General features: G+C 44.6%; 1 protein-coding gene and 1 non-coding gene across 2 annotated transcripts; both read left to right on the top strand.

Moving 5' to 3' along the window:
- Positions 1–2,084: 2,084 nt before the first annotated feature.
- On the top strand, positions 2,085–27,070 carry RNF149 (ring finger protein 149). The gene is made up of 7 exons (XM_065891594.1): positions 2,085–2,538; positions 12,008–12,258; positions 14,581–14,649; positions 16,273–16,355; positions 18,581–18,677; positions 21,957–22,155; positions 27,042–27,070. The coding sequence occupies exons 1-7, from the start codon at positions 2,085–2,087 to the stop codon at positions 27,068–27,070; spliced, it is 1,182 nt and encodes a 393-aa protein (XP_065747666.1).
- A 23-nt stretch (positions 27,071–27,093) lies between these two features.
- On the top strand, positions 27,094–27,207 carry LOC136134253 (small nucleolar RNA SNORD89). Its single transcript, XR_010656536.1, has one exon. It is a non-coding gene; the product is annotated as a small nucleolar RNA SNORD89 (small nucleolar RNA).
- The last annotated feature ends 352 nt before the right edge of the window (positions 27,208–27,559 follow it).

The raw sequence follows: 27,559 nt of genomic DNA on the forward strand, positions 1-27,559 counted from the left end.
AAACACAACCATTCAGATATTATTTACCTGTCATATTGGCAAAGTTCAAAAAGTTTGCTAACACACTACATCGAAGGGTACTCTCAGACACTGCTAGTGGAACGGAGTTTGGTAAAACCTCTGTGGAGGAGCATTTTGGTAATATCTACCAAAATTGCAAATGTACTGACCTTTGCACTCACCAATTCTACTTCTAGAAATCTATCCTATAGATAAATGTGCAAACTGGCATATGTGCAAAATTGTTTGTAATGACAAGATTGATAATAACCTAAATGCCCAGTGCTGCCAGTGGTTGCAGCTTTGGATGGGACTGGGGGTAGGGGTTGGGGGTGGGAACTAGCTGAGGCCTGAAGCTGGTAGAGAGAAAATTAAAACCAAGAAGCTGGGGTGGGTCTAAGGGCTCAACAGCTGCAAGCCTGTTCCTATTAGTCTGTGAACTCCTCTGAGCAACAAACCTGTAAGTAATCATAAGAGTTATAACTCAAACAGTACAGAAGAGATATTTTGCTTATTTAACAAACATGGATTACACACATGATGCTGTGTTAGCTGAGGCAGGCTCATGAAACCAGCAAAGACACAATCCTGGCTCTCAGGAAGCTCGCAGTATTATAAGAAGACAAAAAACTGTATTTGGAAAGCGGTATTGCTGGTACAACATTGATGCGTAAGCAAAACATACACAAGCAGCAGGGAAATTAGGGGCACCCGAGTTTGCTGTTAGGAACCAGGGAAGGTTCCACAGAAGAAATAGCTTTTGAATTAAACCTTGAAGGCAAAGATGGAATTTGCCAGGCAAGAGCCAGGAGCAGGAGAATCTCAGGAAGAAGGAAATCAATGCGCAAGACATAGCATGCAAGGGCAAACACCTGTTCTGGGAACTGCTTGTAGAGCATATCATGGGGGGGTCCTAGGACCTGTCCCCTAGCCTGCCATGACCACCGTAACTTATCTCCTTTATTCTAGGCTTGGGACAAGGGGAAGGCCTCAAGCCTTGGGATCCTTTCAGCCTTTTAAAATTAGTTTCCTAATGGAAGAGGGAGAGGAGATCCAACTTCAGGGAGAACTTATGGGCTGTGGGCTGCACTTTGGAGCAGAGCTTTAAAATGCCGTCCAAGAAAGACTTATAACAAAGAGGACATAGAAGAGCGTGTCAGGCCCAACAAAACGCCTGGTGTGAGTGACAGCAACCTACTTCCTGCAAAGAAGGTTCTTGTGCAAAGAAAGAAGATGAATCACTCAGAAATCAGTGTTCTAAACTTCTTTTCCTGTAGCAGTAAGGCTTCCTTTCCAAGGCAGTTTCATATGGACTGTCACCCAGTTTTTATTTCCAAACAATACATTTTCTCTTTTTATATGTTTATTGCTATACCATTCCAATGCTCATCTATACAAGTAGTTGGATGCGCTCACTTCAATGTTACAGACTATACACAAAATACCAAAATCAATTAGCATTACAAAATCGGTAACAAAAAGTATCTGGAAAATCTGTGCAGCTTTGGCGTTTTTAAGCTGTTTCTCAATGTTTTAGACAAGCAAGGCCTTTGCCACGTGCCTTGCACAGTGAATGCTTCACAAACATCCGTTCAGCGATTTTACACAACCAGGTTCCCGCGCCTCTTGGCCGGCTCGCGGAGAAGTTTCCCGTTTCTCGGGCTGTCACTTCCCATACCCCCGCCTCGGCCCGCAGGGTCCTGGGGCCCCGGGACCACCCGGCCGCAGCAATCTGGCGACACTCCATAACGCACTCGGTGGTCCCGAGCCCGCATGCGTGGCGCCGGGTTCTGCGCGGGGGGCGGGGCCAGCCGAGGCCCCTCCCCCGCCGCCCCGCCAGGTGCGCGTGCGCCGCGGCCCCGCCCTCCCGCCCCGCCCCCGCCCCCGCCCCGCCCCGCCCCCGCCCCCGCCCCCGCCCGCCGCTCCTTCAGGTGCGCGTGCGCCGCGGCCCCTCCCGCCACCGGGACTGGGTCTTCCCGGGCTCGGCAGCTGGTGTCGATTTCTCTGCGCTTTTCGGCGGCCTGGCACGCCAGCGCCCTTCGGCTCCCGCCCGGCCCTCTCCCAGTCAGCCCGGCGGCGGGGCCATGGCGTGGCGGCGGCGGCGGCCCGAGGCCCGCAGCGGGGCCCGCGGCGCGCTGGCGCTGCTAGCGCTGGCCCTGTGTGCGCCCGGGGCCCGGGGCCGGGCGCTCGAGTGGTACTCGGCCGTGGTGAGCACCGAGTACGTGGACCCGCAGACCAACCGGAGCGTGCGGAGCGTCTCGGAGAGCGGCCGCTTCGGCGAGAGCTCACCCAAGGAGGGCGCGCGGGGCCTGGTGGGCGTCCCGCGCGCCGAGGACCGCGACCCCGAGGGCTGCGCGCCCCGCACGCGCTTCCTCGTGCCCGGGGGCCGGGGAGCCGCGCCCTGGGTCGCGCTGGTGGCGCGCGGGGGCTGCACCTTCAAGGACAAGGTGTTGGCGGCGGCTCGGCGGAACGCCTCGGCCGTGGTCCTGTACAACGAGGAGCGCCACGGGAACCTCACCGCGCCTATGTCCCACGCGGGTGAGCCGCCGGGGCGCGGGGACTGGCTGGGTGTCCGTGCGCCGCGGTCCCGGCCGACCGCCCGGTCCTCCGGCAGGACCGCCAGGGGCGGCGACGATGGGCTCTGGCCGAAGGGAACTACGAGGGAAGCGCTAGGTTGGCTCGGTGTGATCCCCGGGGTCTTTTAGGAGGGAGGCGAGCCTAAGGACAAGATTAGATCGTCTCCCTGGGCCCTTCCAAGTGGAGGGAGGTGCGCTGTGCAGGAGGGTGACGGGGAGAACGGAAGAAATTAAAACCCGCAGGAGGAGGATTGTGGTTCTCACCGGCGGAAAGTCTCATGATTCCTAATCATGGATCCTTGCCATTCGGCGTTCCCCAAAGTCAGGTGGCGCAGGAGTGGAAGCTCTTTCCCAGGGCATTCCAGGGTCTGGCTCTCCCTTCACCACGTAAGGTGGTGGCTTGGTGACACTCTGGTGTCTTCACTTTCATAAAACATGTCAATATTCTGAACTTTTGAGTGGGACAGTCTGGATTCAACTGAGTCAGAAAACCTGGCCTTAAGTTGGGGTATGTTTTCTCACTTGCTAAATAGAAGGTTATAATACTGGCTCCACTGCCAATCAGATCGCTTGACACTTGAGTTTAGTTGAAAATTTTAAAGTTGCGATCATGCAGGAAAAGATCTTGCTCTTGGGACTTCCCTCGTGGTCCAGTGGTTAAGACTCTGCCCTTCTGCTGTAGAGGGCACGGGTTCGATCCCTAGTCAGGAAACCAGGATCCCACAAGACACATGGCTTGGCCAAAAAAAAAAGAAATTTTACTCTTTGCCGGGTGACCCTTCCCACACACTGTTCTCTGGGGCAACGGGTTGCATCGTCAAGCAGTCATGAAAGTCTAAAAGGTGCATTTTGCAAGGTTATCATCCTTAGAACTGAATTCCAAGTGATAGTCTACCAATACACGGCAGGGTCGGAAGGCCTTCGAAGAACACGACTCATTCTGAACTTACTGGGATTAAAATCTCTTTAGAGAGTTTCCGCTGCTGCTGCAAGTCAGACATCCTTTTTCCTGTGCTTTTGGTTTTTGTTCTGTTTTGGCTTCTTGAATGCAAGTTCAGAATACCTGTACAATGAGGACAGGAGAGTGACTTTGCATTTGGCCTACTTTAGCAGAACGAGGGAACAGAAGTCTGTTGAGACGTGAGGAAGTGAGACTGTTAGAACCACGCTTTCAAGATGGTTGACGGCAAGGGCTGCGGAGGTGCTAAAAAGTGGGTGGAAACCCGTAGGGCAGGGAAGGGTGGGCTGGATGGCAGCCAGGCATATTGAAGTTGGATGGAGTGATCTGGTAGAGGTGTAGGTTGGAGAAGAGGTAACAGAAAGAGTCAGGTTTTTGAGAAGGACAGCGACTGGGTCCAGGATACTCGTGGAGGGGTTGTCCTCAGATAGGAGAGGGGAAATTCCTCCGTTGCAACAGAAAGGAAGTGGGTTTGGGGAGGAGACGGGAGCAGATGTCCCCGTGGTGGCACTGGGCGATGCACCACCTTTGGTGCAATTATTCCAGTTGTCACCGTACCCAAATCACGTCTCTACCAGCCTCTCGTGAGAAGTTCTGTCAGAGTTCACACAGCGTTCCAGATGCGTCCTGTGGACGGGCATCTGCCAAAGAAAAGAGGGCAGTGTGTGAGGGTTCTCTGGTGCTGGGTCCTTGCAGTCCCTTCTGAGTGATATCGTAATGGGGACTTTCTCTTTTCTGTGGCAGGCCCATCAGCCTACAGTTTTCTAAATCTGTTTACTGCATTTTTTGGTAGTGACATTCACGTCCTTCCAGGCTAATTGCACTTGTTCTAACCATGGTTTAGTAACCTTGCTTGCTTACGTTATTGACATATAATCTATCCAGGCCCAGAAAACACCCAGGCCCAGAATGCCCTGGGAAAGAGCTTCCACTCCAGATTATTAACATATAATCTCTCCAGGCCCAGAAAACACTGAATTGGTATTTATTTTACATCTTCTTCCTGTGAGCTTCTGTTGCCATTATCAGTGTCTATTCTAGGCTTTTTACTGTGAGAATAATTCTGTTTGAGAAAAAGACAAAAGTAACAGCATTAGGAATCTTTTTTTAAATGTATTTAAGTTCCCAGTGCAGAGTCGGTATTCTCCGCTTCTTCCTCCCGACAGCCCTTCGAGGTGGGTACTTTAACCCCGTTTTACAGATGAGGAAACCGATGCCCAAAGAACTTAAATGCCTGGCCCATGGTAACACGGTGATCTATGGCCAGATCATTCTTTGTTGCAGGGGCCTTTCCTGGCCTCTACTCACAAGATTCCAGTTGCGACAACCAAAAATGTCTCCAGATGTTGCCAGATGTCCGGGGGCAGAGGGGATGACAGTAGCATCCAATGTTTTGAACCACTGACTTAAAAGGAGGTGAATTTGGTGTAGTGTGACCAATGGGTTACACAGGAGACGCTGGAAACAGGGAATCCACTTAGACCAGTGTCCAGTCCAGGTAGAAGTGTAAGGGCCTATACTGTAGTGGTCACTAGAAATGGAAAAGAATGACCCTCCTTCTCAGAAGGTGGCCCCACTGGGGACAAGGGTACAGATGTGTCATGGCTTTTTGAGAATGGACTAGAATTAAGAATGGAGTGAGTGGAATTAAGTCAGAAGAGGAGACAGCTTTGATGGACTAGAATTTGAAACGTTACACAGAACGTTGACGGCAGCTCAGACTTTGCTTTCTCGTGTTTTGTCAGAGCGTGGACAGGGCCAGTGTAAAGCACTGATCGCCGGTTCTGTGCCGGGGCTCCACAGAATAGGTCGAGGTGGCTGCTTGTAAACTCCAATCGTGATAGCCTCCTCCCAAGTCTCAGAATTTCACCAGTTTTTCTTAGACCTGTTGCTTGACTACTAGAATCCAGTACAAGATATTTTGGATTTAAATCAGTATTTTATTGTGGTTCTAAAATAAATCGTGACTTTAAGATAATATTCTATCAGGACTTCTGTAAGGACCGTTACCCTAATGCCCAAGGTTGGTTCCCTTTACCTTGGCAGATGGATATACAGCGGCCAGTCTGGGCCGAGTATGGCGCCTGCTTGGGGGTAGAAACGCCTAAGACGTGTGCCGGGACTTTGAGGAATTCCCAGCCTAGTGGGAGTGATAAACAGACCTTTCCAGGCAATGTGGCTTGGACCTCGACAGAATTATATGCACAGGTACTTAGAAAGCATAAAGGAAGGGCATCCAATGCAGAGATAGTGCAAAGATGATTAGAAGTCAGTTTGACCAAGAAAAGTAAAAATTGATGTAAGTCAGACCATTGAAATGAAAGCGTTTGGAGAGGGTCGGCCTCGATGTGGTGATTGTTAGTTAACCGCAGGCTAATCCTTTAGCTGACATCTTGAGTGGCTGTTTAGACGGGCCCTTTAGTTCTGTCAGCAGTTTACTGAGTGCCAAGTACTGGCAGGGCTTAGAGGTGTGTTTGGGGAAGGGGCCAGAGTTGGGGTGGAGGGAGATGACACGGGTGATGCGAAATCCTTACCTCAGGAAAGATGTGCGTTTTGTGTTTGCAGAGCACGGTAAATAGTCTCTTATGAGTGAATGATGCTCGATGATCTTGAATGCTGCCCTCTCACAAATGATCTAAACGTTTAGATTTGAGAGGAGAATGTATTTCGGTGCCCTAGGAAGAGATGGCGCCTCCCAGCCTCACAGCAGATGGGATTAACTCAGACAGTTCCCAGACAGATGGAGTGTTGAAGCACAGCTTAAGCTGATGAAGGTATCTGAGTGTGTGTCTGGTACGTGGGGTGGAGTGGGGCTGTAGAACCTTCTGGGTGAAGGGAGTGGCCTCAGAAAGGACTGCAGGCCTGAGGCGACAAAGTGAGGCGTTCTGGAAAGCTGCAAAGAGATCGCAGTAAGATTGTTGAGTATGTACTCAGCAAATGCAGAATATCCTTGAGCAAGCCGGGTTATGCAAAACAAAACTCATCCTAGCCAACCAGAGAGACATTTCTGTTCGCATGACGGCTTCACATTTTGGAGACGTTTCCGTTCATATTTGGTGTACTGGTTCCCCTGCAGAGGGAGTCTCTGATAATTCTCCTTATTGGGTCAGCTCAAGGATAATACCGGAAGATAAACCAGTTTTTCAGGTTGATTCATTTGTACAGAAACCCTTCTGTTGGGCCATCACGGTGTGATGCTGAGCGCAAAAACTAATAAATAAGAACTGTAGTCCTTGTCTAGTGAGGGGGCGGGGCCCAGGAAGACATTCTAGCAGGAGGGTAGAAAGAGGTGTACTTCAGAGGCATTGCTGCATCTTACAAGATGTGACCAGGAATTCTCCAGGTTTGGGGAGGAGGGCGGGAGGGATGGAGAGAATAAGGAAGTTAAGTTATTGGAAAAAAGAAAACCTGAAAGGTCATGGGATTCTCTAGGAGATTTAAAATGTGTTTCTCGCTGCCTGCATCTAGAACAGAAATCTAAGCCACTACTTTAAATATTTTAGCAGTTCCCATCTCCTTCAAGAGAATGTTGAAATCTACTTTAAATAGTTTCCTAGGGAGGAGGAATGGTACACTAGACTCAAAGGTGACCCTCCAGAATGTTGAAGCTATTGACCAAAACAGATTTTCTTTTTACATTTTTTGTTTGTTTTTGACAAGGTGGTAAGGGGAACTGTTATTTCTCAAGTAGGTTTATGATGGTGTGCTCTGTTTGAGACCTTATGCGACGCCGATGTGTAAGACAGAAATCCAACAGACTGCCTTCAAGGAGTTTAGCGGTGAGGTCTGTAGGTTCTTTTGGGGAAGGGCGGGCATTGCACAAGGTGACCTTTTTCGGTCAAGTGTGATTGGTAGCACTGAGGCCTGGGGAAGAAACACATTCAAAGGGCTTTTTCTCCCCTTGTCCCAAGACTCTGTGCGTCTGTGTCTGAAGAAGGCACAGGCAAAATGTTTGCTTTGGCAATCAGCCGTGACTTGCGCTCTCGTGCCACTAGGGCTCTCTAGGACTGGCCCCCAGTACATCCAGAGGGGAGGGCAGGGCCAGACGCGGGGCCTGTGCTCGGCACCCCTTGGGGTTGTGCGCCCAGTGACCCTGAGCTAGTGCATGTTTACTCAACTGCCCGGCCTCCAGTTCATCCCACACATGCCCCAGAAGAGCCAATCACGGGATCGAAGAAGTCTTCATTCTGAGTTTTTAAATCTAAAGTAGTTCCCAGAAGCAATCTTGCTACTATAATTAGAGTGTAGCAAAATTTAGCACTCAGTATTTTTTTTTTCAATTTCTTGTAACTTAATGAACTAAGAGTTTCCTAGGTGAAAAATTTCAGGTTGATACTGGAGATGTTTTCCGTCCCAGGTGCCCCTGTCTTGAGGTTTCGGGTGTTCTCAGCTCATTCCCCATCTCTCACTCATTTAGACAACAAATATTTATTAAATAGTTACTATGTGCCAGGTTCTACATGAGCCACTGGGGCTAATGAGATAAGCAGGATACATTTATGTGTATTTAGTCACTAACCGAACTGGGCCAGTCACCATTCCAAATACGCTCTTATATGATGGTTTCACAGCCCAGAAATCTCCCTTCTTTTGCTTGGGGAACTTTTCCAGTCCGTCAAGATGCACTGACTTCCCAGGGAAAAAGTTCCCTCCCACCCCAGACAAAATGATCAGTTCATTTCCGCGGTTTTCTGTTATTCCACGTTCTCGTTAGATAAGCGACAGCCCCAAATAGAAAAATTCTCATCCCCATTTTACAGCTGAACAGATACTTTCAGAGCACCCAGGCAGTGGTTGTCCGAGGGAGATGTGAGCCTGGCTGGCCTTGAAGCCTGAGTCCCCCCAGATGAGGAGGCAGGGCATAGGCACATGTAGGAGCTGGGGCTTCAGGCCCTGGAACTGGCTTTTCCAGGTGGTGTGTGACATGAGTAACTCTTTTTTTTTTTTTTAATTGGAGTATACTTGCTTAACAGTGTTGTGTTCGTTTCTGCTGTACGATGAAGTGAATCAGCTATGTGTATACATATAGCCCTCCCTCTTGGACCTCCCTCCCCCATCCCACCCATCTAGGTCATCACAGAGCACAGAGCTGAGCTCCCTGTGCTATACAGCAGGTTCCCACTAGCTAGCTATTTTACACATGGTAGTGTATTTAGCCCTCATCTGTAAAATGATTACTCGACTCTTTCCTGCCTCAAGTGTGAGACAGAGTGAAAGTGCTTCAGAGTTGGATTTCCCCATTAACACACAAAGGTCATTCTATCATCAGTACCAGAAACTGTAACTGTAGCATAGCAACATTCTGTTTTCTGTATAAAAGAGAGACAGGTACACGGGGTTCATTATACTCTCCTTGCTACTTTAGCATGTGCTTGAAATTTTCCACGAAAGGAAACTTTTCTTAATTTATGAAAAGGGCTTTCAGCTTATAAAGCACCACATCATCATAAGTGGTATAAGTATCCTAATTGTTTCTGTGTTTGTCTTTCTCAGCGAGGAGATGTTTATTTCCCTGAAGGCAGGAAATGCCTTGCTCCTTATTAAGTCTCCCCAGTGATGATGTAGTAGATTGCGTGAGTGCTCAGACAACGGGGTTACTTGCCAAGGAACACTTTTAGGGCTGGGTCACAGGATCGGCCTCCAGACAGCAGCCACCTGAGAAGGCTGCCCTTCTGGGTTTTCAGTCACTAGATCCCCACGGCCCAGGGCGGATTTGCTACAGATTCAATTTCTCTCTGTAATAAGCTAGCGTGAGAATGTGATCTCACTGTAATGCCAGGGAACAGTCTTTAAACGTTTTTTTTTTTTTTTTTTTTTTTTTGCGGTACGCGGGCCCCTCACTGTTGCGGCCCCTCCCGCCGCGGAGCACAGGCCCCGGACGCGCAGAACCAGTGGCCATGGCTCACGAGCCTAGCCGCTCTGCGGCATGCGGGATCCTCCCGGACCGGGACACGAACTTGTGTCCCCTGCATCGGCAGGCTGACTCTCAACCACCACGCCACCAGGGAAGCCCTTTAAACGTATTTTGTAAGTTAGTTTTTGAATAGGTAATGTGTACACCTGATAGAGAATTCTTCCTGTGTCCAGCTCTCCCCCCGCCCGGAGGCAGTCAGGGTCCCCAGTCTCTGGGGCAGCCTTCAGGGGGATCTGTACTGATATCACCACGTAGACCTCTTGTCCACACAGTTTTACGTGCGGCTTCTTTCCTCTTGTGTCTTGACTACCGTCACTGTTAACAGAGCTGCTGCCTCAGACTGTGTACACGTACTGTAAGTTATATAACTATTATTGATGGACATTTATATATATATATTTTTGATAAATAAATTTATTTATTTTTGGCTGCGTTGGGTCTTCGTTGCTGCCAGCAGGCTTTCTCTAGTTGCAGCGAGCGGGGGCTACTCTTCGTTGCAGTGCACGGTTTCTCATTGCAGTGGCTTCTCTTGTTGCGGAGCACGGGCTGTAGGCACTCGGGCTTCAGTAGTTGTGGCTCGCGGGCTCTAGAGCGCAGGCTCAGTCGTTGTGGCGCATGGGCTTAGTTGCTCCGCGGCATGTGGGATCTTCCTGGACCAGAGCTTGAACCCGTGTCCCCTGCATTGGCAGGCGGGTTCTTAACCACTGCACCACCAGGGAAGTCCCATTGATGTACATTTAGGCTGTGATAGCAAAATTTTAGAAAAAACACTGGCAGTAAATATCTTTATGGATTCCTTTTGTGTGCATACATAAGTATACCTTTGGAATTAGTTTCTTGGATCTGGAATTGCCGGGTCAGGGAAACATGTGCATTTAAAAACTTTTAGTAGCTGTTGCTCTCCGTACCAGGTTGTAATAATTCACTCCCCCAGGAAGAGTGCCCGTTTATACTTGCACTTGCTGATACGGCGTATCACACCTCTTGATGTTTGCCAATCTTTTAGGTGTGTTTTCATTTGTACCATGACTTTTCATATGTTTAAATCCTTTCTGGGGGGAGTGATCGCTAATATGTACTGGATTTCTTTTGGGGGTGATGAAAGTGTTATGGAATTAGGTAGTGGTGATGGTTGCGCAGCCTTTGTGAATATACTAAAAACATTGAATTGTACACTTATTTAAAAGAATGAATTTTATGGCATGTGAATTATATGTCACTAAAGATGCTGGTTTTTTTTTTTTTAAACCCATTTGTGTTTTCTGCAAACTGACTTAATTTTCTTTGTTTTTCTGTTGCTCTTTTTCTTATAGGAAATTAGCTTTTAGTCTTTGTTACGTTCCATGTATTTTTTTCCCCATTGACCAGTTGGTCTTTTGATCTTGAGTCCTTGATTTTCCTCTCTTTAAACCAGTGCAGAAAATTTTTGTTTTTATGTAATTGGTTAGTTGCTCAAATCTTTTCTTTGTTTTTTAAAAGAAGTTTCAAGGTGATTTTTCACACTTGGAAAGGTTTTCCTTCAATATTACTTATTTTTTAATTCCCATGTTTCTTCTGGCTCTTTTATGTTTTCTCTTTTTTATATATTTAAATCTTGGATTTGGTTAGAATTTATTTTGGCTTAAGTTGCAAAGAAGGGATGCAGCTTTTTTAGCCTCAGGTGATACTCAGTGGCACCCACACTGTTTTTTAAAAAAATAATCCATTTTATCCCATTGATTTGAAATTCCACTTATATCATTTACTGAATTCTTTTATGTATTTGGGTCTAGTTTCTGGGCTTCTTATTCTGCACCATTCTGGTTGTCTTCATATGCTACTACCACACTGCTCTAATTACTTTGACAACAAAGGCTAGTCCAGGTTTTACTGTTTACAAAGTTTTCCTGATTGTTCTTTATTATTTTTCCCCTAAATGAGCTTAGAAGCAGAATTTTTAAGGTTTGTAAAATCCCATTGATAATTTAAAAAATCAATGTATAGATTCATGTAAAATTGGCCATTTTATCCCTTTTTTATTTCTCTTATTTATTTTTGTCTTACGTCTGCTTGTGTCCTCAGAACAAGATGAAATAATATCGAGCATAGTGAAACTTCTCCGACTGCCTCCCTGAGTTAATGGGTGTGCTTAGGCGTTCGTATTAATAGTCACAAGTTGAAATTGGTCTGTGTGGTTCTTATGTTGGTTTTTTGCTACCATGCTTGGTTCTATTACCTTAGAAATAATTTTAAGGCTTCTTTTTATTTTTTTCAATCTGCTGTGGAGCACTTTAAATGTCATTAATGTTACTTGCTCTTTAAAGGTTTGGGGGTAGAACTCACCTGTGAAACTGAACGGGGGGTGGGGACGGCTCTTGCTTTCTAGGGGGTAGTTCTTAGTGATTTATTCTGCTTCTTATGCAATCAGTGTTTTCTCCTTGGAGACCAATGTTGGTAACTTGGGTTTTCCTAGAAAATTATCCATTTTATCACAGTTTTTGGTTGTATGTGCATGGAGCCATACTTTCTCTGTATCTTATTTTGTGTTCTTCATATTTGTTCCTTTGTTCTTTCCTGCAGGAACAGGAAATATAGTAGTCATTATGGTTAGCTACCCCAAAGGAAGAGAAATTGTGGATCTGGTGCAGAAAGACATTCCGGTCACAATGACCATAGGGCTCGGCACCCGGCACGTACAGGAGTTCATCAGCGGTCAGTCTGTGGTGTTTGTGGCCATCGCCTTCATCACCATGATGATTATCTCATTAGCCTGGCTAATATTTTACTATATACAGCGCTTCCTATACACTGGCTCACAGTTTGGAAGTCAGGTAATTGTCTCTTTAACTTTGCTTTTTAAAAGATAGTTTGTAAATATTTCCTGTATATATTGCTTGAAATTATTGGACAATATTCTTAATTTCATTATCACTCACAATATTTAAATATTAATATGGGATTTTTTAAAATATAAATTTATTTTTATTTATTTTTGGCTGCGTTGGGTTTTCGTTGCTGCGCACAGGCTTTCTCTAGTTGCGGCGAGCAGGGGCTACTCTTTGTTGTGGTGCGCGGGCTTCTCATTGCGATGGCTTCTCTTGTTGAAGGAGCGCGGGCTCTAGGTGCGCGGGCTTCAGTAGTTGTGGCGGGCGGGCTTAGTAGTTGTGGCTTGCGGGCTCTAGAGCACAGGCTCAGTAGTTGTGGCGCACAGGCTTAGTTTCTCCGCGGCATGTGGGATCTTCCCAGACCAGAGCTTGAACCCGTGTCCCCTGCATTGGCAGGCGGATTCTTAACCACTGCGCCACCACACCAGGGAAGCCCGGGGGGGGGGGGGGGTTGAAATAAGTTTTAAATTAGAATATATTAATCTTTCTGTTCTGTGGGAAATTGGGTCATGTTTCACTCCTGCAGAGACCCTCTATCCTTCCCAGATGTAAAGGGATGACAAAAAAGCAAGGCATGAGGTGGGGGGGGGGACCTGGTTCTGTGTTTCGAAAGAGAACGGCCCTCCCTGTCTCCATGGTGGAGCCGCGTTCAGAGCCATTTATCTGCAGAGACTGGTTCAGTAACAGGGGAGACAAGGGCCCTCTGGGTTCCCCACTCACCTGTTGTCTTGAGAACCGCCCCCTTCCTGGCTCTGCAGGCAGTAGATGGTCATTTCTGGGTCATCTTCCACCTCCGACTAGGAAGCCTCTGCCCTTTTAGGGACGTTAGCAGATGAGTGTATGGAGCCCCTTCCTCAGCTGATGACGTTCTTACCAGTAATTAAACATAAGATTGGTTTCTTCTAAAAGGGAAGCCTCTTGCACTGTTGGTGGGAATGTAAATTGATACAGCCACTATGGAGAACAGTATGGAGGTTCCTTAAAGAACTAAAAATAGAACTGCCATACGACCCAGCAATCCCACTACTGGGCATATACCCTGAGAAAACCATAATTCAAAAAGAGACATGTACCACAATGTTCATTGCAGCTCTATTTACAATAGCCAGGACATGGAAGCAACCTAAGTGTCCGTCGACAGATGAATGGATAAAGAAGACGTGGCAAATATATACAATGGAATATTACTCAGCCATAAAAAGAAACGAAATTGAGTTATTTGTAGTGAGGTGGATGGACCTAGAGTCTGTCATACAGAGTGAAGTAAGTCAGAAAGAGAAAAACAAATACCATATGCTAACACATATATATGGAATCTTAAAATAAATGGTTTTGAAGAACCTAGGGGCAGGAAAGGAATAAAGATGCAGACATAGGGAATGGACTTGAGGACACGGGGAGAGGGAAGGATAAGCTGGGACGAAGTGAGAGAGTGGCATGGACATATATACACTACCAAATGTAAAACAGATAGCTAGTGGGAAGCAGCCGTGTAGCACAGGGAGATCAGCTCGGTGCTTTGTGACCACCTAGAGGGGTGGGATAGGGAGGGCAGCAGGTAGGGAGACGCAAAAGGGAGGAGATATGGGGATATATGTATACGTAGAGCTGATTCACTTTGTTATAAAGCAGAAACTAACACACCATTGTAAAGCAATTACACTCCAATAAAGATGTTAAAAAAAAAAAGGTTTCTTCTTCAGACATGCAGTTGAAAATAAGTATTCTTTAGCAACAAAACGGCTCTTAAGTTAACATGTGGCTGTTGTGTACATTAGGACTTCGGTGGTAATTTCTTCTTTTTAAATTTATTTATTTATTTTTGGCTGCGTTGGGTTTTCGTTGCTGCGCGCAGGCTTTCTCTAGTTGCGGCGAGTGGCGGCTACTCTTGGTCGTGGTGCGCGGGCTTCTCATTGCGGTGGCTTCTCTTATTGCAGAGCATGGTCTCTAGGCGCGTGGGCTCACTAGTTGTGGCTCGTGGGCTCTAGAGCGCAGGCTCAGTAGTTGTGGTGCACGGGCTTAGTTGCTCCAGGGCATGTGGGATGTTCCAGGACCAGGCCTCGAACCTGTGTCCCCTGCATTGGCAGGCGGATTCTTAAGCACTGCGCCACCAGGGAAGCCCTTCAGTGGTAATTTCTTAAAATTAGTTTCATTGTAGTCATCTAACTTTGCTTTTTAAGTGAAATTTTCCACATCTGCTTATATTATATGAATTTTTTAAATAGTGACTTAAATTTTTCAGTAATAAGAATGTTTTTCCTCCCTAAGAGCCACAGAAAAGAAACAAAGAAACTTATTGGGCAGCTTCCTCTTCATACTGTAAAGCATGGAGAAAAGGTAATATTTTCATAGTTTTTTGTTTGTTTGAATTAAACTGAAAACTCAGTTCCTCAGTCACACTGGCTACATGCCAGATGCTCAGGTGGCCACATTGGCTGGACAGTGCCCACACGTCCATCCTCCACCTGTCGGTAACTCTGAAGAAGCTCTGGTCTCTACCAGAGGCCCTGAAGCTTAAATCCATCTCCATTAAATCTCACACTCTCTGTCCATTCTCTCTGAGACTCCTTTAATTACAGGGAGAAAACAGGGATTTGTGGAGAAGGGGAGAAAAGATATTTTTTTAACTTTTTAAAAAAGAAACGTTTCACCTGGCCAACCTGAGACTTCTAAAAGGCCAAAATTGTACCAGAGTTTAGAAGCATTTTGGAATAGGACAAATCCTAACGAAATCTCTCGGAACCTCAGGTTCTTAGAGGATAGATTCCTTAAAGGAAAACAGTTGCTAACGCAGAAACAGTTATTCTCCTAATGGTCTGTTTACTGTGCTGGGAAATGTTGATGGCTGTGTTGACATAGATAGCTATGCGTTGGTTCCACTGTTTCCACTTTCGTTTTATCTCCCTGAGTTGTTGAGATCTAGTCCATGCCGATCCCCCAGTCTCCACTCCCCTGTAAGTGCATTTGGGTCCACATCTCCTCTGACCTACTTAAAGGATTAAAGCTTTAGAATAACACTCATTAAGTCTATAGACCTTTGACTTTAAAACTTTGGAATCTGATATTAATGGTTCATGTGGACTATGTAACATATTCTACTCTTGGAATTGTACTGTCTGCTTCATTCTTGCCCGAATGCCTTACATTATAATAACAGTGAATTTTCATAGTTGGCGCAAGGTCCTGCTTTCTTTCCATGTAGATGTATTAAACAGGAGAAGTGTAAAAAAAAAAAAGAAAGAAAGAAATTCCCATCTCATGGGAAGATTAACATCTCATTTACAAATCACGAGGGTCCCTGGGGAGAGAGTCCAGCAAATGCCTGGGACAAACTGTGCATTCGGCTGGCAGTTCCGTGACAAGCATGGAGTTTTATGTTCCTCTTGAAATGTGTCTTCTACTCTCTGGCAGGAAATCTGTCCTTAAATATGAGAAGACATAGATTTATATGTGTGTAATTTACTGCATGGAGTCTTTGAGAACATAAATTAATTGATATCCTCTTCGTGTACAGAACACTTTTGAAAATAGGCTTCTATGGACTGTTTATTGAAAGTTGTCAGCAATAATGGTTAAAAAAAAAAAGGGATTCATAAATGGTCCATGAGGTACACACGTGGATTTTCTGACAATTTTACATTTTAAACTTGTACAGAAAAATACTGTGTTTTTTCTTAAATCTACATCTTGTCCAGTTCTGGAGACTGTATTTTCTGATTTTTCTTTTCTTGTGAACTTGATCACAGTAATGTATAAGCTTGTAAACCATTAGGGAAATAATTATTTCATCATCCTTGCATGGCATGTGAAAAAAAGGTGACAATGTATAGTTGCAACATATAATTGTAAGTGCTGTTACAAAGTTAATTTTAATACAATCTTTGATAGCAGTATCTACATGTATACAAGCGTATACTGTATGCTAAGGATATAGTAAATGTTCTCCTCTTCTTTCTACAGGGAATTGATGTTGATGCGGAAAGCTGTGCAGTGTGTATTGAAAATTTTAGAGGAAAGGATGTTATCAGAATCCTGCCATGCAAGTACGTTCTCTTACTTCCTGAGATGTTAAAAATCACTGACAAGTTTCAGGTTTCTGACCAGAGAGTGAACATGTTTTTCATGATATGAAGACCTTGCTGTCAGGTGGTATCTTGTGATCATCTCACCTTTTAGAAAAGAAGCTCAGCTTGAAGTCTTCAAGGCTCCTCCTGTATTGTTTTACTTTAAAATTGCTTTGCTTGGAGACTTTAGGTGAGCATTCAGACCCATTATGTCCTTTTGTCATAGATTGGCTTTTTAGTCTTTTTAGCAAGGCTTCTTTAGGGTCCTGGGAATCTATACTATCCATTGAGCTATTCGGATAGGTGAAGGCCCTGGGGGTTAGGGCCAGGAGCAGCCCGCAGATGTGGCTCCGGCTTTGCTGGGTTTTTTACTTTTAAATATTTTAATACTTAATGTTTTGAACTAGTGAGCATTTTCCCCAGACATTTATTAGAAATGTTATTTTTAAAGACATTTCCTGGTTATGTATCTTTGTCTACTATTTTCTACCGAGATGCCTTTTTTCTTAGATTTGGCTCTGCTGTTATTGGCACCCTGGGTTCGGGTTCTTTTGGGGGTTGTGTGAAATAAATATTCCTCCCTTATTTCATTAATTTATTTTCTTTAGCAGCAGGAAGTTATGTTTCCTTTTTAATAATGAGATACTTTGTTAACTTTTTTTAAAAACTGCTTTGTTAGCAGAAAGGTGTACAAAGATTATGTTTTAAAGCTGGTCAGTTTTAATTATACTTCCCACATATTAGAAGCAGGTCACAAGTTAAAATATAATTATGTCTTGCTTTATGTTTGCAAAGTGTCCCAGTACTTTATAGGGGATTAAGTTCTCAGGAGTTCTGTAGAGGAAATGAAGGCATGAAGATCAGAACAACAAAGTTAATTTCCCTGCATGAAGATGGTGAACTTAAATCTACAGGCATTTATATGGGTGGGTGTGGTGGATACTTAGTGAATTGGGGTCAGTGTCGGGTGATGGTGTCCTGTAGAAAATTATTAAGGTAGAGAAGAATTGTTACTCTAGGTGGGCTTAGGGCACGTCTTTGTGACCTGGATGCCACACAGTGAGCAGCCTGAGGCCGATTTCCTTTTATAGGAAATCCAGGTACTCCTGAAGGCCGAGCTGGGATTTGCACTGGAGCTTCATAAACAGACGAGTTCATGTGTGCGCTTATCCTGGTCTCCTTCGTGGGGTTTTATCCCGTCCACCCCCGTTTCCTCCTATGATTTATATCAACAAATTTCCGAATAAAGCCCACGTGTTGGTTTTGTTTTTTCAGAATGATTCCAGTGGGTCAGTTTCAGTTTGAGGATGGAAAGGTCACAAGACAAGCTGGACTGGACCATGTTATGTCCTTACATGCTGTGATTTTTAACTGCGCTGGCAGATTTCCCTTTGAAGGAAAGGTCTTCAGACAGTGACGACAGTAATAATAATGAAAAATCACTGAGGATTTATTGTGCCCAGCACCCTTGTAACCACATTACACGTTTGCCCCTCAGAACAGCTGCAGGGTAGGCGCAGAGTGGCCTCAGGACCTAGTTCAAAGTCACAGCATCAGGGCGCACAGCTGGTGTCTGAGCCTGATCTGTGTGGCTCTGATACCCACAGCTGCTTACCTGCAGTACAGGTAGAAAATGCAGATTCATCACAGAGGAGGGGAAGTCAGCCAATGAGGACAGTCAGTAAAAGAAGAAAATTCGTATGTGGTTTTTCTTTTTTCTGATTCTGAAAGCGATATGTTCATTCTAGAAAAATGTAGGTGCTGCAGAAATATATAAGACCAAAAAATAAGTGTTTTTTTAGCCTGCAAGCCAAAGTTGACTTGTTAATATTTTGTTGTATTTCCATTGGAGTCATCTTATAGACTTATATCAGATACTATCAGTGAGTATTACTTTGTTACTGTTAGTTTACTCTTGGATTACTTAGGCCACGTTTATTCCCAAATAAAAATACATCCTAGCATGATGTGAAAATAAACCGTGTTACTTTTGTGCGGCGAAGGGGGTATTTCCCTCCACACGCCAGATTCTATTTAACATGGAGAAATAGCGTGGATGACTCCCCAGGGTAAATGGATAGACTGGAATGTTGGTTTGATGGCATTTAACTTGTAATGAGAAGATGAGTTGGTGGAATGTGTTGTTTCCTTTATAAGATATAAACATTTATTTTAAAACATTAACACATACTTAATTTTTTTAGGCATATTTTTCATAGAATATGCATTGACCCATGGCTTTTGGATCACCGAACGTGTCCAATGTGTAAACTTGATGTCATCAAAGCCCTGGGATATTGGGTTTGTTACATTTTTGTTTATATTCAATCTCTGCACCCCCGTTCTCCCTGAGTGATTGGATTCTGTTCCTGACCAGAGGCGGGAGTGGACTAAATGCTCCTTCTAGCATCCTGGTGGTTCCTGAAGAAATTTTCCTCTTTATTAAAAGCGAATTCTTAAGACATTCCCCAAAATCAGTGAACTAAATTTGTGGTTACAGAATAATATGCTAGGTGTTTCCTTAGAGTTTGTACTTAGAGTGGTATCTTTGTTAGATGTCGGTGTGACGCTGCAGGGTGTATAGGTGCTAGTCAGCGTCATATAAACAGGAATTATTATAAAACGTTTGAAACGGAAGAAGCCTCGTGCACAGGTGCACATCTTACACACGAGGAAGCTAAAGCGCATACCTCTTGACACCAGCTCTCCCGATGCTTGGGTTTCAGAGTCAAGATGCTGCGGGGAGATTTATCCTGCACCCAACGTGCTCCATCACTTTGTGATACTGAGATGGTCATAGACCTTCCTCGGAAAATAGAGACGGGAGGGCAGAGTGAAAGAGAGCGCGTCGTGGTAGCGACGCGCTGATGCCTTACACGAGTTATTACGTTGACTCCTCCAGCCCCTATGGGAGGGAAGCGCTGTGACTCTCCTTATTTTACTAACTAGAAACTCGAGCTCAGAGAGAAGCAGCTCACCTAAGGTCACATGGTGAGGTAATAGGGAATCAGCTTTCAGGTGCAGGCTTGCTTAATTCCAGTGTCCAAGCTCTCAACTACCCTCCTACCCAAAAGAGGGGAGGGACATAGATGGGGGAAAAAGCCCAGATCTTCCTAGATTGTTATATTTTTAGAGTCGTCCTGTAATCTGTTAATGTCTCAAGATATTCTTGATTAAATATAAATAGTTTTGAAACAGATCTTTGGAAGAAGTAACGTAAGTGTCAAATATATTTTTCTTGTTGCTAAACAGAGGTTTTGGCAGCGTTTATTACAGAGGTAGAAACTACAAAGAGGTTTTTTATTATGATAATGACTTTATATGACTTAAAGCCATAACAGCCTTCAAGGCTGCAGGCCCCCTTCGGAGTATTTTTCATTTTCTAGTTCAGCGTATCTTCAAAAGAGCTGAGGGACCACGCACTGCCTTAATAACCGGTGTGATTTTCTGTGAATTATAGTTTTCAAGTGTGAGTTCCAGAGGACTCACCGTAGGTACACGGAGAGGGAGGCAGCAGGACTGTCTTGCTGGAAGTTCACCCGCCTGGATGTCTGGAAAATGTGCCTTTGCTGTAGAATTTCTAACACTCGTTGGTGCATAGTCTTGATAACTGGCGGCTCTCCCCGGCGTGGAGGCTCACCCCCCACTGCCTCACGCCTTCCTGGGACCGCATTTGGAACAGTAGAACCCAGGCAGCGAGACAGGTGTTTTCTTGGCAGTTTTCCTTCTTCGTCTTTTCCTCTCGTAGATACGCTCTGAAGCTTCTTTTCTTTTCTTCATCAGTCAGTCATTTTAAACCTCTTTTCATTTCTAAACCTTTGTGCAAAAGGCATTTCACTGACCTTAGCGTTGAGACTTTAATCCTCGCGAGTTGTGCTTTTCGAAATATGTATGTATGTTTCGTGTGTTAAAAATCAAGACTCTTGATTTTATATCAGGTTGGATTGCTTTCAGAATGTTCAATTTCAGAAAGCTAGAATATGTGTCCCCAGAAAGCTTGCTTGCTTTTTTGAAGAAACCTACAGTAACTTTAAATCAAACTTAAGAAATTAATCTGTCTTGCCTTTAACTTTTTTTTTTAATCCTTTGACAAATCTGCCATTTTCTTTGGGCCCATTGGCCCCTCCTGCGTCGGGCTGTAGAGATAGTTGTGACTCTCATATGGTAACTAGTTCTCATTTCCAAGAAAATGAGCAGGTGAGAGCGGCTTTGAAGAGCCTCTTGTCCCCGTTGTGTCTGTTCGCTCATGGGGCGCAGGCATTCACCAGGGGAGTGATGCATAAGGTGCTGGGTCTGAACTTGGCTCCAGGGAGACGAAGGGATAAGACTCAGCCCTCCTGCCCGCAGGCTCCTGGGGGCTCCGGTTTCTGGACTGGTGGGTGGGAGCCGGGCCTGCGGCCCACCCCGCTGGCCAGGAAGGCCTGTTTGAAGAGTGTGGGCACAGAGGAAGGCGGCCTTGACCCTGCCAGCTGCATGTGGGAAGGGACAGGGAGGGGTTTTTAGAGGCACGTCTGAGCTGCGTGTTCAAGGGTTAGCGTATCGCAGGGAGTGACCAGGTGGGGTTCGGGACGGGCAGGTAGTTCAGTTTGGCAGGTATTTAGACAAGTACCTGGAAGAACAGACTAGGGTGGGCCATGCGGCAGTCCGGATGCTACAGCAGCTCAACAGGGTTTGTCGGTTGGTGCGTCACGAGTCTGTTCTGCGGGTGTTCGGTTGCCTGTGAGACGGCAGGGAGCCACGTGGTGCCCGGGAGTGAGGAGAGGGTTCCAGAACACGTGTGGAGCCAGCAGTGCGGGCGGCAGGGCCCCTGGCCCCGAGGGCCCCAGGAGCGGGCGGCAGGGCTGTGCGCTGCCCTCAGCCCGAGCCAGGGTTCGCAGGAACGCCCCCGCAACGCACACACCTTCGGTCGGTCACTCAGCAGCAGCTTCGGCCATCACGACACAGCTTTGACCCTGGCATGAATCAAGAAAGGTTTCTGGATGGCCCCTGATTTTGAGACTCGGACATAGTGACGCTTGTAGAGTCTCCCGCTCTGACTTTCATGATCTCCTTTTCTTCTCTGAAGCAGCAAATGGGGAAGCGAGGCAAACTGGCAGCGGGTAGACACCCTTTCTGTAAGGAAGGTTATCTTGAGGCGAATGCAGGTACAGTCTGCAGCCCTCTGCTCTCTGCTGTTCAGAAGCCTGCTTGTCTCCGAAGCCCTGGCACCTGGCAGCCATTAGGGCAGTCATTCGAGCTCAGGGCTGCAGCCTCAGCGATGAGCGCCCAGCCAGGCTGCTCAGAAAGGCAGCAAAGTGCATTTGTGACGAAGCTCCACTTTCTGTCAATAAATAGTTTAAACGGTAGCATCGTTTGCATCGAGGGGAAAAATGGTTTTTAGAGGAAAAGGATTTAGGTCTTGAAAAGCTGCTTATTGAAGAGTGCTCGTTTTCTGGTGATGCTAAATAAATAAGACACTTGAGCTTTTTTGCCATGTTCACGTATAAAAGTAAATATTTTGTATGAATTAGGAGCAAAAGACGATAGATAAGCCTGATCGTGTTACTGAGAAAAGGTATTTTCTTTGCTCTAACTCTCAAGGGAGAGCTTGAGGACGTGCAGGAGACGCCTGCCCCAGAATCGCCCCCCGGGGGCGTTTCGACTGCAGATCTGAGTCTTACTTTACCAGATGGTGACAGAAGTGACGCAGGCAGCTCAGCACTGCCCACCACCAGCGACTCCGCGCCACCTTGCGAGGCCAGTTTTAAAGAGGATGCAGGTGAAAACACGGCCTTGCTGGGTGAGTCTTTTGCGGGTTCTCAAACAAAATGATGTTGTCAGTGGTTGAAAGAAGGTGAAGACATACGTAAGGTGCAGAAAAGCATAAAGGAAGAATGACAACCATGACCTCACACCTGCAAATACCATTTTAACATTTCCATAAATATGCTTCAGATGTTTTTTCTGTGTTTAAGGATGGGGAGAATATCATTCATGTGCCGTTAGGTGACCTGTTGTTGTTTTTTTTAAATTTTTGGCTGCCTTGGATCTTTGTTGCTGTGCGCGGGCTTTTCTCAGGTTGCGGCGAGCGGGGGCTACTCTTATGTGCAGTGTGCAGGCTTCTCTTTGCAGTGGCTTCTCTTGTTGCAGAGCACGGGCTCTAGTTGCGTGGGCTTCAGTAGTTGTGGCACGCGGGCTCAGTAGTTGTGGCATGCGGGCTCAGTAGTTGTGGCATGCGGGCTCAGTAGTTGTGGCGCACAGGCTTGGGTGCTCCGCGGCATGTGGGAGCTTCCCGGACCGGGGCTCGAACCCGTGTCCCCTGCATTGGCAGGCGGATTCCTAACCACTGTGCCACCAGGGAAGCCCAGGTGACCTGTTTTTTCCTCTTAATGTGTGAAGCTCTTTCTGTATCAGTGGACAGGACACATGATTTGGTACAGCTGCGTAGTATTACACTTTGGATTCACTGTAATTTCTGTCAACCACCTCCTGCTGATGGACTTTTGTCATCAGTTACACTGGAATCATTTTGTGTATACATTTACCACCTCTCTGTAAAATGATGAATTGCATTGTTTTAAATTACTAATGCAATTATCTTCTTTTCATATTTGTTGGTTATTTATATTTCTTTTCTGAGTTGCCCATTATTTCATCCTTAGCTTCTTTTTCTGTGGAGAAACTAATTTTTCATACTGATTCTAAGAGCTCTTGGTCTTTGATTTTTATCTAGTCTAGCTTCTCATTCTTTCATGATTCTTTCTGCCTTTGACAGCACGCTAACTTAGGAAAATCTGTCTCATCTGAGGGTTATTAATTTAAATTTTACTGACATTTGTGGCTTTGTATTTTACGTTTAAATCTTTATTCCGCATTGTTTAAGGGGAGGTTTAACCTATTTTTCCCAAATGTTTAACCACTTGTCCATTGTTTAGTGATAATTACTTGTGAATAATAAGTTTTGATATTTGAAAGGCAAGGCAAATTCCTTCATCTGTATTCTTTTTAAAAAAAGAATTCTGAACTGTTCTTCATTTTTTAAGATTAATCTTAAAATCAACTTGCCATGTGTAAGAAACTCCCATGAGAATTTTTATTATAGTTGAATTAATTTATAGGTTATTTTAACTGGGAAGAATTGATGCTTCTGATTTTGAATTTTGCCATCCTGGAAGAGGAAGCATATTTTCCCAAATCGGTAGTATTCAAACTGAATCAGTTTGTCTTTTTTGTCCATTTTTAGAATCTGGGAGGCAAAGACAGAAATATGAGAACTTAAGTTTTAAACCGGTACCAGAGGAAGAAAGAATGCATTGTGTAAGAAAAAGGGAGAATGAATTTCAGAGAATGAGGAAGTGGAAAGGTGGATTGTGTAGGAGTTGTAACCAGCTCTCCTGCTGGGACTCTGCCTTGTGAGGCAGACAGTTCCGTTTATAAATGTTTATAAATGCTTCTTGTTTTTAGGAATTCCATTGCTTTGTGCCTAAGTGCACACCATTGTTATTTTTTTTTTACCATTGCCTTCAGGCTCCAGAAAGGAAACGAAATTTGTTTCCTTTAGTACTTGACTACCCTTGAGATATTTCAGGACAGGTAAAACTCTTATCCTAAACTAAATTTCCAAGTATTTGTTCAGGTAATTCATAATTCACTCAGGTAATTTGACAGGTAATTTATATGTCAATGTTCTTTCTACCCTACAACTGGATCGTTTGAAAACTACTGGAAAAAATCAATTCTTTTAAGCAGACATTAGTACTTTAGTGTAGCGTTAGTACTTTAGTATAATGTCTGCTTATAATTATATTAGTATAATTAGTGCAATGTAGCTTTACTCCTAGCTGAGCTAACATTTGCTCAGGAGCGCCTAGGAAATGGATGCGGGGGTTATTAACGGTAGCCCACTCCCTGGAGGACGCGTCTGCCCGAGGGGGCTCCTCTTTTGTCTGCTTGACCTCAGGTCTGATTGAGGAAGTATCCTGTCACTGTAAGAAACCTTTTGTGCTGAGATTATCTTTTACTCCTCTTCCTAGTAACATCCAGCTGGATTCAAAGGCTGGTTTGAACCGCTCTGTGCCTCAGTTTCCAGTCTCTAGATTGGGGATAATACCGTACTTGTCTCTAGCTCATAGGGTCTATATTGCCCGGTAAATGCTAGCTACTGTTTTCATGGTGGTGACACCATCGCTGTGTCTGAAAACACACTCTAATTAATCCCAGCAGCTCAGCCTGTGTCTTTTCTATAGCACCGTGCTGACCACGTGAATACTTATTAGGCTAATGCCAGGAAACCTCTCATGCTGTATGTGAGGAGGGTGTTGATATATTTCCTTGAGTGTCTGGAGTAGGTTGTCATTTTTCCATGTAAGTTTTATGTAAAATTTTCCCTAATTTGTTTCTTGAACTGTGATCTCCAAATATAACAGTGTTTATGTAATTAAAGTTCAGAATATACAAACCAGCGCTGGCTTTTGTTGTTCTGTTGCAGAGACAAGCAGGAGTGACCCTCAGCGTGAAGGACCTGTCTCCTAGCGTATAACCTGCCGGCAGTGTCACGGACAGAGCTTGGGCTTGAATTAAAGGACATTTTATTTTTTTTACTTTAGCACATAGTTTGTATATGTGAAAATAATGTACATTCTTTTACCTTTCAGGTTCTGATTTGATATACAAAGGGCTAAGATACTTTATTCTTCAAGAGAATTTTTGATTAGTCTTCATATATTTATCTACTAAAATGTATCATAAGATTCTTTCTTCTCAAGGATGGTTCTAGACTAAGCACACTGAATTCAGACTAGTTCAAATGGAGTTGTGTGATTATATTCAGTAGTTGATCACGTGAGTCTTCCTGGAGGAAAGACTCTTTTAGAACGTGAAACTTGTAAATGTGATGAGAGAAATCTATCGCTTCCTTGCACCTCTGTACTATAGAGAGATTTCCAAACCTTAGAGCACTTTCATTGTTGTTTTTTATTTGGAGTTATGGGAAAAGCACTGGTTGACTTTAGGATTTGCATTTCTCCCTCTCGTTACCTAACTTCTTCTAACACCCTTGATGGGGAGGAAAGTTTTGTCTATTTTTTTCTGTACAAATAAAAAAAGCTACGATTCCGTATCGTGCACGAGCATGAAGTTCTTCATTGCTTGTTAAAGAAATGGAGGAGACAGACTCTGATGGACTCTGATATGGCGTTTTTGGGGGTAAATGGTGAATATACTGATTCCAACTGCAGTTTAATCTTTACAATTATAAAGCGTGGTAGATGGGGACTTTCCATTGCTGTTGTAACAAAATAAACAAGTAACCGGTTTCCTTGATTAATTTTAAAGCAAACTTAACGGCGGTGACCTTGTTTAATCATCTCTCCTCTTTACTCTCGTTTGCTGTTCTTCCTTGGCAGTGGAGGTGGAGGGAGTGGGCTGTTCAAGCTTTCGGGGGCTGCTTTCTAAATTGATAAAGCGATTAAACAGACACACACACACTGTCCTCACTTCTTAGAGGTGGAAGTCAAGGATGAGGAAGAGATTTTTTTAGAACTTGAAATTGTAGCCCTTTTTCATTTCCAAACTAGTTACTGTGTGTATCTGTGTGGGTAAAAATACATGTCTATTAAGAATATATAATTTTTTAAATTTAAATAATTTATTTTTATAGCTGTATCTAAGATGTAAAGTTTATATAGCCTATTTTTTTCAAACTATTTACCACACTTTGATTCCAGCCACTCAGTGAAATACTAGGTGAGTAAACAGTGTTTACCGAATGAAGTAAACTGAGGCCAGCTTCCATGTGAGGAGCTATTGGAATAGAAGTTGTCTTACTTTGAGCTCTCATTTCAACAGACAGCCTCAGTAGCTTTCCATAATAGCAATTATCTTTGAAATCCACCTTCTGTGGTGCACTGTGGATAAGAAAATATGTCCTTGATTTTATACTGAGTAGACTGCTCTTTGTATTTTAACACACACAGTAGGGAAAGATGCTTTAATTCTTCCCAGTAGCCAATGAAGCTGACTTTTAAAAAGAATACTGTGACAGATCAAGGTAAATTGCTTTTGATGATTATGGAAGTGTGAGTTCTTAATCAGTGGCTGTCAGCTAGAGCTTTCCTTAATTCAGAAGTTTGAACCCTAAGTTATAAATAGAAGAGACTGGAAAAATTATAGTACTCTTATTTCTAGAAACACAAGTCTTTAACAGCAGATAAAGAAATTAACAAGAGAAGACAGAAAACTTCAGTACTTCGAAAGGAAAATGTTTCCTTTGATATGCTTTTCTTAGGTGGAAATAAACATGATAAAGGGTCAAATATTAATAGAATTTTTGCTGAAATATAAACTTGATAAAATGCTGGGAATCTGGGGAATGTCAATGAAGAAAGATTAGTAAATGAGAGATGGAGTTAAGGTTTTATTATTTATGGCAGTAATCGATTTCCTTCTGACAGTTGTCATGAAGACCATTTCTTCACAAATAATGTAGAGACAGTATTTTTTCTTTTTAACTGAGAGCCTCAGGCAGCCTGTGGAGGAGGGCAGTGTACCCATGGATGTGAACACCCCGCAGGGTGTTGCCTGCCATGCTTTTTCCGGGCTTCCCATCAGAAAGCCACGACGCCCAGAGGGGAGGCGTACACACAGCACCTGGAGCAGGTAATAGCTCTTTGCATGCTGTCCTTTTAGGGATGTTGAATCCGCAGAGCCTCTCCTGAAAGACTGCTCCCTCCCTGTAGTTACTGAGGAATGATGACACTAAAAGGCCGAATTGCAGTGTGTCCCTCAGCAGTTGGCTCTCTGTGGGCGCACGATGACAAAACCTCCTGAAGCGAACCTCTGGTCTGACCTCAGTAATGTCAGGGCAAGATTTCCAAGATAGGCCTTTCCAGCGAGCTCAGATATTTTTAAGAAAAGATAATCAGTGAACCTTGTCAGGGCTTGAACGTGCAGTAAGTACCTCTCTACATGCTTTATGACATACTTGCTGAATCAAAGACCACTAGACTCATGAAAACAATAACAACAGTAATAGACCTTCAGGAACCGGGTGTGCTTTCACTTGCACACAATACCCAGCGTAACCAGATTCCCCAGTAAGATGGCTTCGTTTGGCTGTAGTCTCCCTTTGAGCACATTAAAGTCGATGTGATCAGTGAGGGCTGAGGTTAAGGTAGCATGCAGATATCGCTAACTAGAACCTGAGG

The sequence above is a fragment of the Phocoena phocoena genome, chromosome 14, assembly GCF_963924675.1.
Source record: "Phocoena phocoena chromosome 14, mPhoPho1.1, whole genome shotgun sequence".
Taxonomy (NCBI): domain Eukaryota; kingdom Metazoa; phylum Chordata; class Mammalia; order Artiodactyla; family Phocoenidae; genus Phocoena; species Phocoena phocoena.